Genomic DNA, 18488 nt, shown 5'->3' on the forward strand with positions numbered 1-18488 from the left:
GCAGAGAGAGGATATGATTCAGTCAACCTTCGGTGATTTCAATCATACTGATTCAGAGGGAGTAAACCATGTTGTGATGGATTCTTCAGTGATCAATAAATTGTAGCAATCAGGAGGATTGTAATTCATGAATATACCTCGTCACTATGTGATTTTAATGGACCTAATCCCTGTGTACATCATCACAAAGTGACGACTTTCAAATGATTATCACTTGTATTTGTAGAAGTTATTGAAAAGTGACAATCTTACAATAACTTAAATTTCTATTATGACAAATATCTTATAATGTCTCTGTAGATCATGATAGATTATACTTTGCATGGTGGATGTTTATATGGTACACATTATGAGAATGTGTGTGCACATACCTTATAAACATTTTTAAGTACATGGTGAATGTAATGCAAATTGATGTTCAGAGGATCATTATTCACAATACATGGTAAATATCTTGCATCTCAACATTCTGAAAGCCATTACTCAAAGAGTATTTGGAGAATATCATATATTTTTATTCTAGAGACCAATACTCAAATGTGACATCAAAATGGTGAATATCATATGTTGACATTCTGGAGACCATTATCGTATTGAGTACATGGTGAATATCAAGTGTTGATATTCTGGAGACCATTACTCAAAGTTTTAGTAAATATCATATGTTGATATTTTGAAGGTCAATACTCTTGATATCATACGTGATATCAAAATTGTGGATATCTTCTGATCAAAGATATCCTTAAAATTTGTCATACTTGATATTACCAATGGTGTAATATGTGCCTTGTGTTTATCCTCCCTAGCTAAGAGGGAGTGTTGATGTTTTGATAGCTTTAGTAAGATAAACGTATGAGATCAAAGAGAAATTAATATAATTACACACACACACACATATATACACACACAACTATAACTAAGTTTGTCATTATATTAATTATATTGATGAATAGGCATGTCTAATGAAGGGACATGTCTCTTCTCTTGGTTTATTCCTCATACAAATACAAGAGGATGCTGCCATTTGGAACGTACATACCAAACATTATGGCAGTGCAATTACATTTGCAGCAGTCCTCAAAAAATCAACAAGTGCTCCTCCTTACCATGGTGCCCCTGCACCAGGATTGAAGAGTGGGGGGAGTGGACTATGTGAAGCTTGTTATTTGGTCTTTTGGGATGAACAGAAGTTTTATTGGAGGCTGTAAACTTATGTAATACCTTCTATAATTTAATAAAATATATATCAATTACCAAGCATTAAAAAAACAGTCTAATAGCAACTAAATTTATTATTATAGGAATGATGACAGTAATAGTGCCATAATGGCAATAAATATATCATTTTTAATGATTCGTAGTTAATGATATAAGTTATATAACAGCTAACACTAACAGTGATTATTTGGATTTTCTACTTCATTGTTCAAAAAAGTCTGAAACTAGAAAATTATCAATATGATATCAGAGTCAACTATTAGTTGCAAAAGAGATTAAAGGTGCATTGACCATGGTTTGGTACAGTTTAATATTCTGAAGTGCGTGCAAACAAACAGTGTTTTTTTTGTTTTTTTCAAACGAGGTTTTTTTCCATCCCAAAAAAATGGCCCTTAGACTACCATCTTCAAAATGCATCTACTTCTCTCTTCCCATTCCCATCCCAAAAATGCCGTGAAACATAGGAAATCACAAAAACTAAGGAGTTAATGAGGCCCAACCTAACCATAAAGAGAATCCAAAGAGTGTAGTTTCTTATATTTTCTACTCTTAAATTGGATTCCAATGAGAATCAAATGCCTCAATTTCCTCTAAACTTTGGTCCTAGTTTTTCTTAAAAGGTTATAATTTGGAGATCAGTACTTTATAACAAATATTAAATTGTAATAAATGAGTGATGATAAATATTTTTGGGTTGGTGAGCATAGCAACAATTGGCAGAACAAATAAATCCAAAGGCATGTGAGTTATCAAACAAAAGGTTTCATGAAATTTTCTTTTGTGTGCAGCCATGATATAGAAATGTATAAACAAAATCATATCCCCAAATGGAAAAAGAGAGGAGCTGTAGCAGTAACAATAACAATATTACAATAGCTACTAGTTTTAAATTAAGGTAAAAACAGGTTTTGCGGGGACCCAAAACCCCTAAAAACAATAAAAAAAATGTTCAAACATAGCATAACCAGGACACAAGATCCTAAGACCAAAAACAAACACAAAATCAGATTTTACAGGGACCAGAAACCACAGAATGTATCCAGAAAATGCAACCAGGTTTTACAAGGACCTGGAACCTACAAGTCTTACAAAGCTTATCAAATAGAAAACTAAAACCAAAAACAGAAAAAACCAGACCACTACTGCAGTTCCTTAATCATCTTGGCAGCCTCCTTCCCCACATCAGTTGTACTAAGAGTAGTATCAGCAGGGGAAAAGCCAATACCAGCAGTAACTTCAGCAGCCTTCTTCCACGAGCTCAACCTAGTCCTTTTACTTGGTCCTCCAGGAGATATAATATCCTTATTGGTCTTCTTCCCCAAACTTGCCACAGCCGCACACAAACTAGAAGTATTGCCACTTTCCTTGATCATATGCCGAAGACTTTGTTCATATTCCTTCAGTTTTTCAAGTATATTTCCCACCTCAATTTCCAGCAGCACAAGTTTGGCCCGGTCATTCTCCTGATCCTTCTGCACTTTGCCCAATTTTTTCTTAAGTTTCATAATCTCATTGTAAGTCCAGGAATCTCCACGAAGAGAGGAGTCGGCTTTAATCTTTGCAGTATTAAGGAAGGAGAGCGAAATCCCCAAACTCGGGTCATCCTCCTCCTTCTCCCTAGGGATCTCCGTGCCCTTCTCATCCTCTTTACCTAAACCTTTCTCCCTTCCCATCTCCTCCTCCACATTCTCCTCTCCAAATCTCTGGGTTTCACCACCCTGGTTATCTTCATTACCAGTATTACAATAGCTACTAGTTATCTCTACCTGTAAACAACATATAATTTTAAAGTTGTAAGGAAAACATGGAAAGTAAGAAGAAACTAACATCATTAATGATGTCTGTCTTAACTTGCTGTGGATATAAAACAAATGTATGAACCAGAAGAAATATAATAAAAATTAGAATGCAAATAAAAGAAAGAAGGAAAGAAGGAAAACCTTTGATTTTCTATTCTGTGTTGTCCTCTGTTTTTGTGTTTCTTTGGACAGATTTTTGATATTCCTGCGTGTACAGGATTTCTTTTCAATTCCAGGCAAAGGAATGTTTTTGAAATCTGCTAATAACATATAAATCCCCCTATAAAGTCAATAAATTAGGGCAACTTAAAGAAAATCACAAGAAGAATAAATATCGATGTGGACAAAAATCCAATTCTAGCCATTTTTAACTCAAAAGCTGTCAGTAAATGCTCTAGTTACACGATGTACATGAATCTGTTTGCTACTCCTGCCTAATGATAAAGAGCCTTTTCTGAATCTAGTAAAGCTAATAAATATAGTATAGCATATAAGTAACATCAGTAATGTTTTTATCCAAATAAATGCTTAATGTTAAACCTTACAGATACAAAACTTCAAAACAGATATGATAAAACTACCAAAGACCGATATATGCCAATTAGAAATCAAATTTGAATGGAGGAATCATAAATCAACTTCTTCTAAAAACAAGAAAACTCATCACAAAAATTTTCCTGGTACATTAATCACTGCCTTTTCACATCAACCAATTATGCTTTTATTACATATTGAAATTAGAAAAAGGACTCTTGCCAGATATGAAGCGTGTGCCATGAAACAAAGTATCATGAACAGACATCATGGTCATTGGGAGAGCATGTCACAAGCTCCAGCATAGCCAAACTAAAGGCATTGAAGGATGGAATAGTAATATCTGATTGTATCCATGCTATTAGAGCATCTCATGCATAATATCCTTCCATAAAACAAGATGATTCGAGATTATTTGACTCCATGTTTAGAGCCACTTCAATAATGCTGCTCCAGTTTCTGATCCAATTGTAGAATGCAGTTCATCCTTTATTCCTAATTGAGATATGCAGCAACCCATCATATAATGTATCATAATAGTATGATGTCTATAAAGTAAAGTACAAGATGACTGGATAGGCTGGACTAGAAGATGACCCCTATATAGGGCAAAATGGCATTAAGTGTTAGGCAGGTGACATTTATTACAATGGTAATTGCTAATCTTGTTCAAAGAATGAAATGTACATACATAGGCAATTACAATGACGATGCATCTTAAAAAAACAATTGATAACTGAAGAAAAAATTAAAAGCTATCTAACCAAACCAATATTACATTATTGACCATTAAATAACATGATATGCAAAATATATGCAAATATTATTCTGATACTCTCCCTTAAATGGTCAATCTGTCAACTATGGAAAGTTCCCCCCTTAATTTTATAAATTTGTCTAGGTGCAAAGACCTGGTGAGAACATTCATAGTCTGATCATTAGTTGGAACATACTGCAATTATACTTATTCATCCTCTACAAGCTTACGGATGTAATGATAGTGAAGAGCTCATGGAAGACTAGATTTTTGACAAGTTTGAGCACACTTTGATTATCACAAAATGGAGGTGAAGGATCTGCTTGAGGCATGTGCATATTGTTAAGGTTTAGAGGATCACTGCAAATGTATTTGCACTGCCCTTTTAGATATGTGATTTCCAAAGGTAGCGATCTCTTTCATTCATATGGAGAATAAACCAAGAAAAAGACATGTCCCTTGATGGGACATGTCTATTCATTATCAAATAATTAACATAATGAAAATTATAATAATAATTTTATATATATATATGTTCACATGTCTCTATATTTTTATCATAATAATATTAAATATAAATATATATATCAAAGAATATGTATATATGTATATTTCTCAACAGTTTTGTCATCTGACCGAAGCTATCGAAACATCAACACTCCCTCTTAGCTAGGGAGGATAAACACAGGATAATATTAGGAACGGTAAATTTTAAGGATATCTTTGATTAAAAGATCTCCATTACTTGTATATCATGAGTATTGGCCTCCAAAATATCAACATGTGATATTCACCAAATTATCTGAATAATGGCCTAGAGAATATCAACACGTGATATTCACCAAGTACTCAATAAAGTAATGGCCTACAAAATATCAACATGTGATATTCAACATATCATACATCTATACAAACAACTCATAGACCATTAACTAAACGACATCTAACACTTAGTTGTTGATTTGCAAGATATAATATATCATGATTTGTTTCAACATTTACATAAATTGTATATCATGATTTAAGTTATTGTAAGATCATCACCTTCCAATAACTTCTACAAAATACAAGTAATAATCATTTGGAAGTTGTCACTTCCTCATGATGTACACAGGGAGTAGGCCCATTAAAATCATACAGTCACACACATGGACTTTCAAACTCCCTCTGAATATCAATCATTTGAGCTCCTCGTCCAAACTTGTGTTTAACAAAATATCAGACTCCCTCTAAATCTAATATCAATCACCTTTATCCTGCAATCACATTCTCGGAGGAAAAGATCAAGGCACATAGCTCTTATAGAAAATAAAAAATAAGAGAGGGACTGCAATGAATAGATAATTGTAATACTCAAAGAAAAAATAAATACTTATCTATACAACAAGATCCTTACTTGTCCCCGTCATGGCTGATGTGGCAATTATACATATAATCCTGAATTTCTTTCACCCTTATACTTAAGATATTATATTCATCTTAAAAAATATATCAATCATTTCTTAAATAAAAATTATTTATATAACAATGTTTTATACATTCTCATTTGTATATAAATGTAAAGCATGGAAATGAATATTCATATAAATGAACGTTACCCATAAATCCTACTAGGTGTCTATTACTACTATTGATGTAAGAAACTTCTATAACATATTTCGTAATAGTTTGCAGACAAACTTAAATAATGATGTGTCACAAATGCTTACCTTAAGGGGATCAATGCCCCAAATTCTTATTAATCGCTTGTACTTCTTAACGAAGTTGACTACCCTCTGTTGAGCACAATTTCTTCCTTGTATGGTGTCTGTCGTCAATTCTTGTTACACAGTCATGAACGTGTCCAAGGCTCAAGAACTCTGCACTACTCATGTCCTATTAAGCACGTGGGAGTGATGTGTTAATATTGTCTATCGCACCAATGTGTAAGGTAGGCCTCACATATATTGGCAGTTGTTCTATTATACACTTCTCAAATTCACACTACTTTGAGAGTATCTTTTCTTTCCGTCAATTAGTCAACCCTCCAGTGCAATTTGATGTTAATTCCTCCTTACATGTGCTAATTTGTGGTGGGTCCTTCCAGTTTCCTTGTGTATCCTTCATGAATTCCATGCGATTAGTATATTTGTTATTGCATCATGTACTGTCTTCCATTAGTTGTAAATGTATGTGACTACGATATGGGTCGGCTTTCCCACCATTGAATCTTTCACCTCTTATGTGTTACATCCCAAATTTTGCTACAATTGAAAATAATTTTCTAGTCATTGGAAATTCATGTAAAGTTAGTTGTTCAGTAAAATTGATGAAATACTTGTTCATGTGAAATTGATCTATCACAAAAGTTGTTGAGATATTTTGATTCTTGTACAATGGAATTTTGATTATTAGTTATTGCATTATGTGACATGTTAGTTAGCCGTTATAAAAAGAATTAAAAATGAATATCTTAGAAATTGAAAATGATTGTAGTATTTTAATATTATTTTAAAATTATGGAAATATGTTATTACTTGGAACCATTTCCATTTTGCAGGAGCACGATGAAGGGGGAAGTGTTGCCAAAATGGAAGTTAGGAAGGGGACATCCAAATCCACTGTTAACCATCAAGTATGAAATCTAACCACCTAGACCAAGGATGAAATGGTTGGACAAGCAAGAAAGTACAAGGATGACCATGAGCTAACTACTTAATTTATTAACATTATAAAACTCAAATAAGAAATACTATCTTTTTATGGATGAGTCCCTATGTACCTTTCTTTGCTATCACGTTGTAGTATAATAATATCATGCCTATACTCATACTTGTGTGGATATAAAATTTGTATATATGTATACACATGTATATATGTGTGTGTGTGTATGAATCTCAAAATGTGGCGTATGCATACATATATACATATACATATATACATATATACATATATACATATATACATATACACACACATGCATATTTAAGCTACTCAAAAAAGCATGAATATAAAGGGGTGAAATTAATATATGAAGGCAGGAATAATGATGTTGTTGCCACCCTTATTTTTTATTTTGAACCATTGCTAAGACTTCTTATTTATTTAATTACCTTGAGTGGCCACCTTTATATCATCGGCTATGGCCTCTTATTTTATTTTTTTTAATTGTGTTTTGAAAGGTTGTGCGAACATTTCTTTGCCACCTCAGTTTTGGCAGAACTGAGCATGCATGCGAGTGATACTAACCTATCTTGCTCACTCTCTTGTTGTATTGTATACTCTCACTCTCTTGCTCGGGCATTCAAATTTTTCCTACTAGTCACACCACAGGATCCATTCTTGTTCAAGCTAATTTATCTTTGTTCGATCCCAAGTAAGAGGCTGATTGATATCAGCAGTTGTACCCTATTTTCGCCAAAGCTTGTGAAACAATTCAGTAATTCTTCCTGAACGTTTTTGGAAGCTTTGTAGCACAGACAGGTGCTCTATCCATATTACTTAATCATGCCAACTAAAACAAGTCATGTTCTACGCTTTCATATATTCGTTATGCTTATGTTTGAAATCTGATTTTGTCGTTTTCTTTCAGAGCTGGCCCATATATTTGTTTAACAATCCAGAATCGGTTGTGTTAATTTGAAGCATTCCTTTGATTGTCGAAATGCTTTTCTTGTAATAAGCTTTTTAATTTGAAAATACTTATTGCTCTTTGTCATGAGTGTTGACCCATATAGAGATATAATTGATATATCTTTCAGATGGGATACTGCTCTATATGGTAAAATAACAATCAGACTGAAGGCTTAATTTTTTTATGATGCCATAGGCCAAAACTGACATGAAGGATGGCAAACATATAAGAACTCATGGATCAAATATCATATAATGAATCTCCTTAGTAAAGACACCATGGTTGAGATCAAGGAGGAGAAAGTGGGAATAAACCTAAAATGAAAGAAAATAGAAAATCAATAATAACAATCAAGTACAGTAACTAAGCTCATAGAATATTTTTGTATATTTTTTTATTGTCAAGTCGAGCAGTGGGTCATAGGGCATTTAAGTTGCCCAACTGATATCCTTGGCCAAGGTAGTTATTGGCACAATAGCCACAACAATCACCACAGATCAGAGTCCTAGCAGTTGTGAGATTGGCTGATTGGAAAGTGTCCACAGCCTCGTCAATTGACTCGTCAACACTCTGACACTAGGATGCTCAATGGCTGGATAAGGGTGTCCAAGGCCAACTCTCAAGGTAGGGAGGGCCTTTCTCAATGGAGATTATGTGGGGATACTAAGAGTCTGCACTTAGGAGGTTAAGCCCACGGCAATGCTTCTCCTCTCTTCCAGATGCCAAGGCTTGCACAACTCAAGGCCATCAATCACTCATTCTCTAGTAACCTTTTTATGTAATTACATTTCATTTGATAAATATGTTGTTTTCCATATACTTTTATATTTCCTGATGTCAAGTAGTTAGTTTATGATATGCAAATGGAATAGTAGTTAGTGACTTAAGGTCAAGAGAAGTTAGTAACTGAAATGGTAGTTAGTTTCTAGTTAATTGGAAAATAATTATGTTAAAAATATATTTTTCCTTCATATGAAAGAAATAGAATAACTGCTCTATCTATCTCTTTTCATTTGGTTAAGATTGTGATACCTTTACTTAATCAGATAACTAGGATATAATGTTCCCATTATAAAATAAATCATTTATCAAACTATTGTTAATGGGCCGATTGATTTAACATATCTTGGACCCATTTTTATTTTGTTTCTATAATTTTTTTTGCCGTCGGCTATCTTTGTACACCCTCGGAAAAGTTTCCCGATGGATATTTTAGCACGACTTGTAGGTAGTCTTTAGGCATGCAATTTGGATTATTTCCTCTGTACTGCGAATTCTTGTTGGGATTCTCTGTTGATCGCCATTTCAAAAGTGAAAGATCTTCCCTATTTGGTCTTTTTGGTTTCGGTGGGATTCAACCCTTGCCTGTAATACTTCGCTCAGAACTAGCAAATCAGAGCACCATCTTTCGGCAATTATTAATTGAAGTTATTTGTATTCAAAATCTTCATTCTTGTTTGGCATTATTTGATGTATTCGGGATTAATAGTTAAGTATAGATTTGAAATCATTCCTTCTCCATATCCCATCCGCAACCCGTAATACTCAGTGCGCATACCATACTTCCCATTCTATCTTCATGTTTGCTTCTATACGACCTCCCATTTGTACGGCCTCTCCTGCAACACCATACAACCAAGTCTCCTACATATGGCTCATACTATCTTTCGTACAGCCATCACTGCTCCCTCAACTATACAGCTTCCTTATAAACCATCGTACGACCAGCAAAGGACACACCATACAACCTCTTTCCATGCTCACCATACAGCATACTAATTACCCCACACTCCACCATACGACCTGTACTGTATGGTTGTTTAATTGCCACCATACGGTCACACAATCTTCCCACATTTCAGTTCGTATGACCTTCTAGCCTGTACATGCCTGGTCCCATCCATACAGCCATTCTAGTTTCTATAACTCGTGTCAATTTGGAGTTATTCGGAAACATTTCAGTGGTATTAGAGCACTTTGATCCTGCCAACTTGTGGACAATTAATGAGAGTTTATAGCCAAAAGAGAAGGACATATTCTGTTGATAGAATGGTTGCCAAACTAGAACCGATAATTGCCAAACTCATGGCACTACTAAGAGAACTTGCCAGGAATCAAGCACAGATCACTGATACTCAGCGACTCATGGAAGAATCTCTCAAAAAGTTGGCAGACAATAAAATATCTGGAGAACAAAATGGTCACAACACAAACTCGGTGTCGAGTAAATCAAACCCTCATCCAGCATGCTCTCGACCTTCCATGCCATCTTTCCTCCACGGACAGAGGCACCACATGGAGGGAAACAACCAACCTTTGAAGAGATGCAAAAAAAACTGATAGAAGACTGGAAGAATGTAAATTCTGAGAAAGATATTTCCTACAAAGACTACACAGATCAAAGAATGAGATATTCGAGAGGCAGAAACAGAGGATATTTTAACGATGATCTCAAGAGGAAGTTGAGTAAAGTAAATTTGTCCCCATTTGATGGATCCAGATCCATATCTGTGCAAGCATGGGTAATAAAAGCCGATACTTACTTCCAGCTGAATCCTATGCCAGAAGAAGCAATCAAATTTGCAGCGCTACACTTGGAGGGAGTTGCACATGAATGGTGGCATCATGGCACCATCACACTGGGGCATTGTGCTGTCCCCAATTTCAGAATAGGTTTTAATAGGAAATAAGGATTAATTACCAATATTAGATTATTAAAATAATATATTTATTATTATTATCTATTTTACAATATAAATATTATTTATAATAAATAAGATAAATAATATTAAATATCTTTAATATATACTATTGGATATATTTAAATCTAAAATATAATAATAATATTAAGGTTAAATATAAATTAGAATATATATTTCATATATAATAACATATCATTATAGACATATATATATTGAAATAATAATAACATAATATATCGACTATTATTATATTTTATACAATAATAAATATTAATATTTTAAGCATATAGGTTATGAGTTATCTAATTAAAGTATATATAATGAATTAATATTAATAATATTGTATTAATAAATAATAATATAATATTAATATTAATAATATAATATACAAACTAAATAAAAAGATGTGTCTCTTCTCTTATTATGATATAAGAAGTATTATGTCAATATGGGGGATATGAATAGATTTTATAAAATCTAAAATATAAATGGAAGGTACAAATGGAGAATGCATGGAGATAGGTCATTACAGTGGTATCAGAGCATGCTCCTGCCATCCTGTGCTCATAGAAATTTATACAAAATTACAAGAGAATATAAAAATAGAAGGAAAAATATATCTTATACAAAAAAAAAAAAAAAAAATCTTACATCAATGTAGGAGTTGATGAAATCCAACTCAACTCGCCAAGATCACCTGCATGCAAATAACCTGTCGAAAGGAAACCAAGAAGGAAGAGGTGGAGCTTGGAAAAACCCTAAACGGACATGAGAGAGAACATGTTGCAAAATAATGAAAATGTATTTACAATGAAAAAAAGTCGAGAGATACAATGAGAGAGCCCAAATACAAAAGCCTCATGGAAGCTTGTAGAACAAGCTGGAAAGAGGTAGAAGATAAAGTTGACAACTAAACACACTTCCACAAAAAGGTGGAACATGCCAAAAGGGAACAAACTCTCGTGTTGTCAACAACTCACTACTACATGCATTAAATACTAAATATTAAATAAATGCATTAACCTAAGTAAGCTTAAGTAAATAGAATAAATAATTAATAAATCATTAATTATTTACTCTAACACCCCCTCTTAACTGCAACTTAGGGGAATGCCTTAAGCTCGCAAAACTAAGATGAAATGCAGAATGGGTCTCGGCAACAAGGCCATGTTAGGTACCCATGTACAATGCAAGAGAAATGCAACCTCTAAAAATGGGGAAAGAGAGAAAACCACGTGGGAAAAACCCTCCCCCAAAAAGAGGTAAGAACCTAGTGAAGAATTGAAGAAGCCTCCAACTAGGGGAATGTCCTCTAAAACAAGAACAAGAAGTGATCATGAAGAACATCACTGAAGCATGAAGAAGCCACAAAATCTGCCATCAGAAAGTAATTGCTGATCTAAAGAACCTCCATGGAAGAAGGCACGAACCAAGCGTGTCTATATGGTAGATGATCCATCTCACCGAAATGCATAAGTGGCCAGCCACTGCAATCGCCTCGTATATAGGATCAACCATTGAATACATAGTTCACACTATTAAACCATCGAACGACGGATGCATTAGAACAACAACATAATGCCCCTTAATGCAGACGAGGTGAGATGACAAGCAACTGAGAAGGTGGGCCAAAATCCTCCACAGACAGAATCAAGAACGACGAGAGAGAAAGAGGTACAAACACCTATAAAGACACGGTCACACCAACGCTGCATTCGTAGAAGGGACACTCACTTGACAAAGGGAGAAGGCCTAAAACAGCAAACAACTATCCCCCCCATGGTGCTTTATAAAAATAATGCAAGAACAACTATCTCAAAAACAACGTTCATGAACCCGAAATGCAAAAGTGGCACTTTATCTCAGGGTGTATACAAAAGAGCTTACAAATGATGTCTACAATGATCAAAACAGAAAAAAAACTGACACAAAAGATAGGACAGCCCAAAACAAAAGAAACTATACCAGAAAAACAATCCTCGAACCTGAAACACCCAAGATATCCACCATAGAGCAAAAATGTCAAAATTATGATAGAAAGAGCATAGGTCAGATTCTAAGGAAAAAGACCACATTTCTAAAAAGGTGACAAAACCAACTTTTCAAAAATATAACGTTTCCAAAAAACTGACATGGGAAGCAAAAGATATGCATACCGGAGTCAAAAATAGAACTTCGGACTTCAACTGAAAAAAGGGCAACAAAACTACATCAAAACCTGAAAAATACCTACACCAATGTCTCCGTCTCTAAACTAGCTTTTTGTCGCTTCTTTCGGATCGGAAAAATACTTCTGTATGCTCAAGTTATGGCCAAAAAACCGCAAGTAGGTCCAAAATGACCCTAAAGAGGTGCAAGAGGTGGATGATGCAGTGCTGATGTCATGTTAACGTCAGCAAAACACTGATTTAAAATTGACAGTTTCTGGACTGTCGTAGCAAAAGAGTCACGTGGCATGCCACGTGGCAAAGAAAGTGACGTGCCAGGGTCCACATGGCACCTATGCCACGTGTCACCTGCACATTGTGCCAAGTGGCAAAAATGCCATGCAAGTGTTGACAATGTCTACACAAGCGCTGTTGACTCTGCGCAAACTGACACATAAGCCAAACAGGTGGCGGTGAGCAAAAGAGCTAAGTGGAGGTTGTGCAGACCTGGCGGTGGCGGCAACAGTGAGAGGAGCCGCTAGTGTGGGTGGCAGTCGGGTGGCCCAATAGCAACGGTTGGGTCGCAACGGTGTTGAGGTGGTGCTACCGGCTACAACGGCTGCCGAGTTGCGCGTGGGCAGCATGGCGACAACCCCGAGGCGGTGTGCTGGTGGCTGCTCGGCTATTTTTTTTAAATTCTTTTTTCCACCGAAAATGTCCGTACGACAATACGGCGAAGCCTGCAAACAAAAAAAAAATTTCCCTCCCGGAGCTCTATCTCCAAAATTGACAAGTTTTATATGAATTTTGACTGCAAATGGCCTTCTGGATCTAATGGCAGCATCCGTTTGGGCCCAAAGTGCTCCGAAAAAATGCTCTTCCCCCAGAATGAAGAAAAATGCCCAAACAAACTAGGGTTTGTGTCTCCAAATCACAGCTTCAAAAAAAATCCTTCGAACAAAAAGCAGCAGGGAGGCTCTGATACCATGTAGGAGTTGATAAAATCCAACTCCACAACTCACCAAGATCACTTGCATGCAAATAACCTGCCGAAAGGAAACCAAAAAAAAAGAGGTGGAGCTTGAAAAAACCCTAAACGGACATGAGAGAAAACATGTTACAAAATAATGAAAATGTATTTACAATAAAAAAAGTTGAGAGATACAATGAGAGAGCCCGAATATAAAGGCCTCATGGAAGCTTGTAGAACAAGCTGGAAAGAGGTAGAAGATAAGATTGACAACTAAGCACACTTCCACAAAAAAATGGAACATGCTAGAAGGGAACAAACTCCCGTATTGTCAACAACTCACTACTACATGCATTAAATACTAAATATTAAATAAATGCATTAACCTAAGTAAACTTAAGTAAATAGAATAAATAATTAATAATTAATTAATTATTTACTCTAACAATCAAATCAACATATAATCATTAGAAGAGATAATTATATAAATCACATATAATGGATAATAAAAATCACAAGACTGGTGCAGCAGCAGCGATAACTTACATTGGAAGTCAGCAATAAAGAATTTATATAGGTAGGATTACAAGCAAAACGTTTTTTTCTGAGGCTACATGGATCAACAGATGCGGTGTGGTAATAAAAGGCATTCGCATCAAAACCCCAACAATCAAATCAGCCTATGAGAAGAGGACCAAATAGCCAATTTATGAGAAGACAAAAACTATGGAAGACATTGCAACCAGCATCTAGAATCATCCTGACAACCAACGCACACAATTGAGGTCTGCAAATACTCTGTATGGAGATAAGGAGAACGACTATCTATGAGAATATATTATTATTGGCAGCAACAAACCAAGCAACACGAGACACTCTTCACATATACAAATCAGTAAAATAAACAAAACACCAGTGAAATAAAAGACGCATATGAATTTTGAAATATAGTAATATTGTTGAGAATATGCATAGTGATTTGAACACCCGACACGAGCCATTCAACCTTCGTATTTGATGTCTGGTTACATGTATATTGCAAACTGATGGGGTTGAATTGAATCATTGATTTAACAATCTGGGAAAAAAGGGGGAAAAAAAAGATATGCAAAGTTAGTGTCCAAATAAGGGACGAGATGCTATGCCAATTCCTAAGGTACAGGTGGTTAAATGGAATATAAGGCATAAGAAGGTCCTCATTGTTTCTATGCAGCCGTTTTTAGTTATTGGAGATTCATTTTGATTATCTGCTGAATCAATTGAAGAGTACAGCAATAAGCTGAAATTTGTGGAATTGTCATTTACTCTTTAATCAATCATTGATGAAAATGGGTCTGATTAAAAGTGATTCAAGTGTACATTAGATATGTGATGTACATTACAGATTTACAGGAGTTCAAAATATTTATACTCTAAAGACTAGATTGGTCATTAATGGTGGCTATAATACTGAATGAAATGCTACTTGACACCAACACTAGATATAATATTGAATGAGATAGAAATGCATACGATCTATTATTGCAAACATTAACTAACTAACTATAACAAGATAGATTTGTTTCTGTCACATCACTTTCACATTCGTCCCATGCCTGCACCAAACTAGTCTCCAACCCACGTTGCATATATAGCCTCTGCTAACACAATATTGTCTCCTTAGTCAAGCTGACCTTGATAGTCACCCATGCTGCTTTCTCTTCCAACTCCTGGGTACACTTAGCCAAGTGTCACTCTACTGCTCTCAACTGGATGATCAGCTCCTCCCGAGCTCTCTATGCATCCACCAAGATGGCTTCACGTCCAACACCTACTCCAAGTGCCTCAAAGTGTATCACCCCTCTTGAAAGGCTTCCTCTGTTGTTCTCTTCATCTTTGGTATACAACCACTCTATGCCTGCAGCAGCTCCAAGTCTCATCCACTGGTCACACTTCCCACGACTGATAACCGCACCGACTGGGGGTCGAGGGGCAATGCCCCTGCCACCAAGACCAAATTAGCACTCTCAAACCCACACAAAAGTCCATGGAACACACCATTATTGGCATTTTCTTCCTATTCCACACTCTTTTTGGCAACTACTTATGTTTTACTACTTGTTTCTGTTTTTCCCTTCCCTTTGACATCATACATTAATCATTCTAAATATTTTTTATTTGTCGTCGTTTTTTTTTTTTTTTTCACTCCTCTTCTGACTGCTTCCTTTTGCCTATGGAAACTTCTGCAAAACCTCCAGCCAAAATTGGCCTCTGCCTGCACAAGCCCGTACAGTGCCAACCAAAGAAAATCAACTTCCAAATCCGTACGGTAGCAACAAGCAATTTATCCTTGAAATCCATACTGTACAGGGAAGAAAAAAATTAGAAGTGTCTTCTTCGTACGAGTATGGAGGTCTCTAAAAGGTCGTACAGTCCCCTTGTGTAATGCCTGGAGTGCCTTCATACCATTAGCCGTACAGTTTTAAAGTTACCTCATCGCCTTGCTTGACGTACGCTATATCCCTCCTTAAAATTGGACGTATGGTGTTTTTAAAGGTTGTTAGTTTCTTGTTAAAGTTTGTACAGGTATGTCACCAAGGCCATACGATGATTTGCAAGACTTCTGTACGGTGCATATCAGGTGCACTATAGTCACCGTACAGTGCCCAACATAGAGTTTAATCCTTCAAAATCCGTACGAGTATGGGGGTCTTATACAAAGACCATACGGCTACTGAAATTTCCGTATGGGGTCTCTCAAGTGCAGACTTTTCCCTCTTTTTTTTTTAAAAAAAAACTTTTCTTTTTTTTTTTTAGACAATCAATTCTCCCTCCGAGTTTCATCATTTTCCAACAATGAGGTCGTTCTAGCATAGTACATCTTGAGCTTTGAGCCATTTATTGCCTCTGGTATTTCTTGTCTGTCTAATGTCCACAACTTTAATGCTCTGTTGTTGCCTACGTCCCGAATCTAGTGGCCCGACCCATTTGACTTTAAACTTGCCTGGTTTGCTTTCGTTCCGTCCATCATATTTCAACACCAACTGCCCCAATTAGAACTTGTTTAGTTTCAGGTGTTTATCATGCCACGCTTTGCACCTATTCTGTGTCACCTCCATGCCCTTCAGGTGTTTATCATGCCATGCTTTACACCTGTTTTGTGTCACCTTTGTGCCCTATTGTGCCTGCAATCATTGCTCATCAAGTTTATTTAAGTTACACGATCTCTCCCTCAAGTTTTTGATATCGCCCAGTTTGTTCCCGAAACTCGATAACATGAATTCCGTCAACTGCCACTCCTTGCCATCAATAACTATATTCTTGATTTTAGAGCTTTCACTCCATACTGCTGAAGTTTTTATTAAACCCTTCCTCTTTGTTTCCCGTGCAGACCGTATGATGTGTTTTCCTTGCTGCCAGCACCTTTCTACTATATCCGTGGTTTGACGTAACATTTTCTTTTTGCGCTGTCTATTTATTGTGTACTATACGGTAGAATCTTCCCTTTTTTTGGGTTTATCCTATATGTTCTTCCCTTCAGCTTCAATCGTAACTGCCTCTCCTTCTGCTTCTTTGTATTCCTTCGAACATTCATTTTCCTCTTCTTTCTCAACTTCGTTGACCCTGAACATATTACAACTCAGAAAGAGCTCGTAATCCTCCATCTACCAATGGAAAAGGCTGTTCACCGAATCCAAATTATTGTCCGTCGATCTACCTTCCAACCGTAGAACTCCTTCCCTGTTAGGTTCCAATCGCTGCTTTCCTTCATCCTCTTCTTCGGAATCAGATGATACGGCTTCTTCGCCCACCATTTGCGTGTGCAGATCAATAATGAATTTCCTCCCTTTGCTTTCCAGTGATTATGTATTTTTCTTCCAGTCATGCTTGACCTTCGCTTGCACGAGCCATCCACGGCCCAGAATAGCATCGTATCCTCTCCTCTTCAACGGGATGACAACAAAGTCGAGTAGGAACGACTATGTTCCAATCGTCACTGGTTGTGCCATCAGGCTAAGAGGTTTAATGTCATGTTGATTCACTATTAGCAACTGGAATGTAGGTGGCCACAACATCAGCTGTCCCAACCTCTTCCAAGTGTCCTCTGATAACACATTCACACCGGACCCTCCGTCCACAATTGTGTCTGTCAAAATAGTTCCCAGAATTCCCATCTCGACTACCGCCAGATTTCGTCCGGATGTGAGGGCTAGCAGCATCGGGTCCTCCGCACGTGCTCCACTTTCCTTCTCCCTTGTTCTTCTAATAATTTAGCAGCAAGAGCGATGTTCGTGAGTGCCGATTGGAGTTGAGGTATTGTGAGCAGCAAATCATTTATCTTGACCGGTACTATTGTTTGTAATATCTATCGTATGATGTTCTGTTCCACACAGTTTCTTGTTGAGGTACCAACAATGTCCTTCAAGTGTGCTTTTTTCCACCTGTGTCGCCTTCTCAATTTCTGCCCGTGCTTCCTCTAATCTCTTCTTTTCCTCGGTTGGATCAGGGTACAATTTTGCTTGCTTCCGTGTGATTGCCAAAACCTCCTCTTCGTCCGTCCCAATGGTGATCAGATTCACTCCTAATTTCGGGCACTTGGCATCTTCATGATCTCTAGGACCACACCATCTGCATAACAACTTCGGTGCGTTTTCCATTGTACAGTCTCGGGCAAGGTGGCCCCACAAATTGCATGCTCAGTATTGTACCATTGGGCAGCTATTCACATCGTACTGAATTCGGCTGTGGTTTCCATTATTATTGTTAGC

The 18488-nt window shown here is 36.4% G+C and overlaps 1 protein-coding gene across 1 annotated transcript in view; it reads right to left on the reverse strand.

The window, feature by feature from the left end:
• Positions 1-2083: 2083 nt before the first annotated feature.
• The window catches only part of LOC149561430 (uncharacterized), an 84402-nt gene continuing 67997 nt past the window's right edge, over positions 2084-18488 (reverse strand). Inside the window, exons 2-3 of the mRNA XM_089823788.1 lie at positions 3159-3274; positions 2084-2984 (exon numbers count right to left, since the gene is read on the reverse strand). Of these exons, the coding sequence (XP_089679914.1) occupies positions 2358-2984; positions 3159-3274 (743 nt within the window). The 3' untranslated portion in view covers positions 2084-2357. The remainder of the gene's footprint in view (positions 2985-3158; positions 3275-18488) is intronic.

Source organism: Cupressus sempervirens, chromosome 4 (genome assembly GCF_028749045.1).
Source record: "Cupressus sempervirens isolate cs-2001-9-10 chromosome 4, ASM2874904v1, whole genome shotgun sequence".
Taxonomy (NCBI): domain Eukaryota; kingdom Viridiplantae; phylum Streptophyta; class Pinopsida; order Cupressales; family Cupressaceae; genus Cupressus; species Cupressus sempervirens.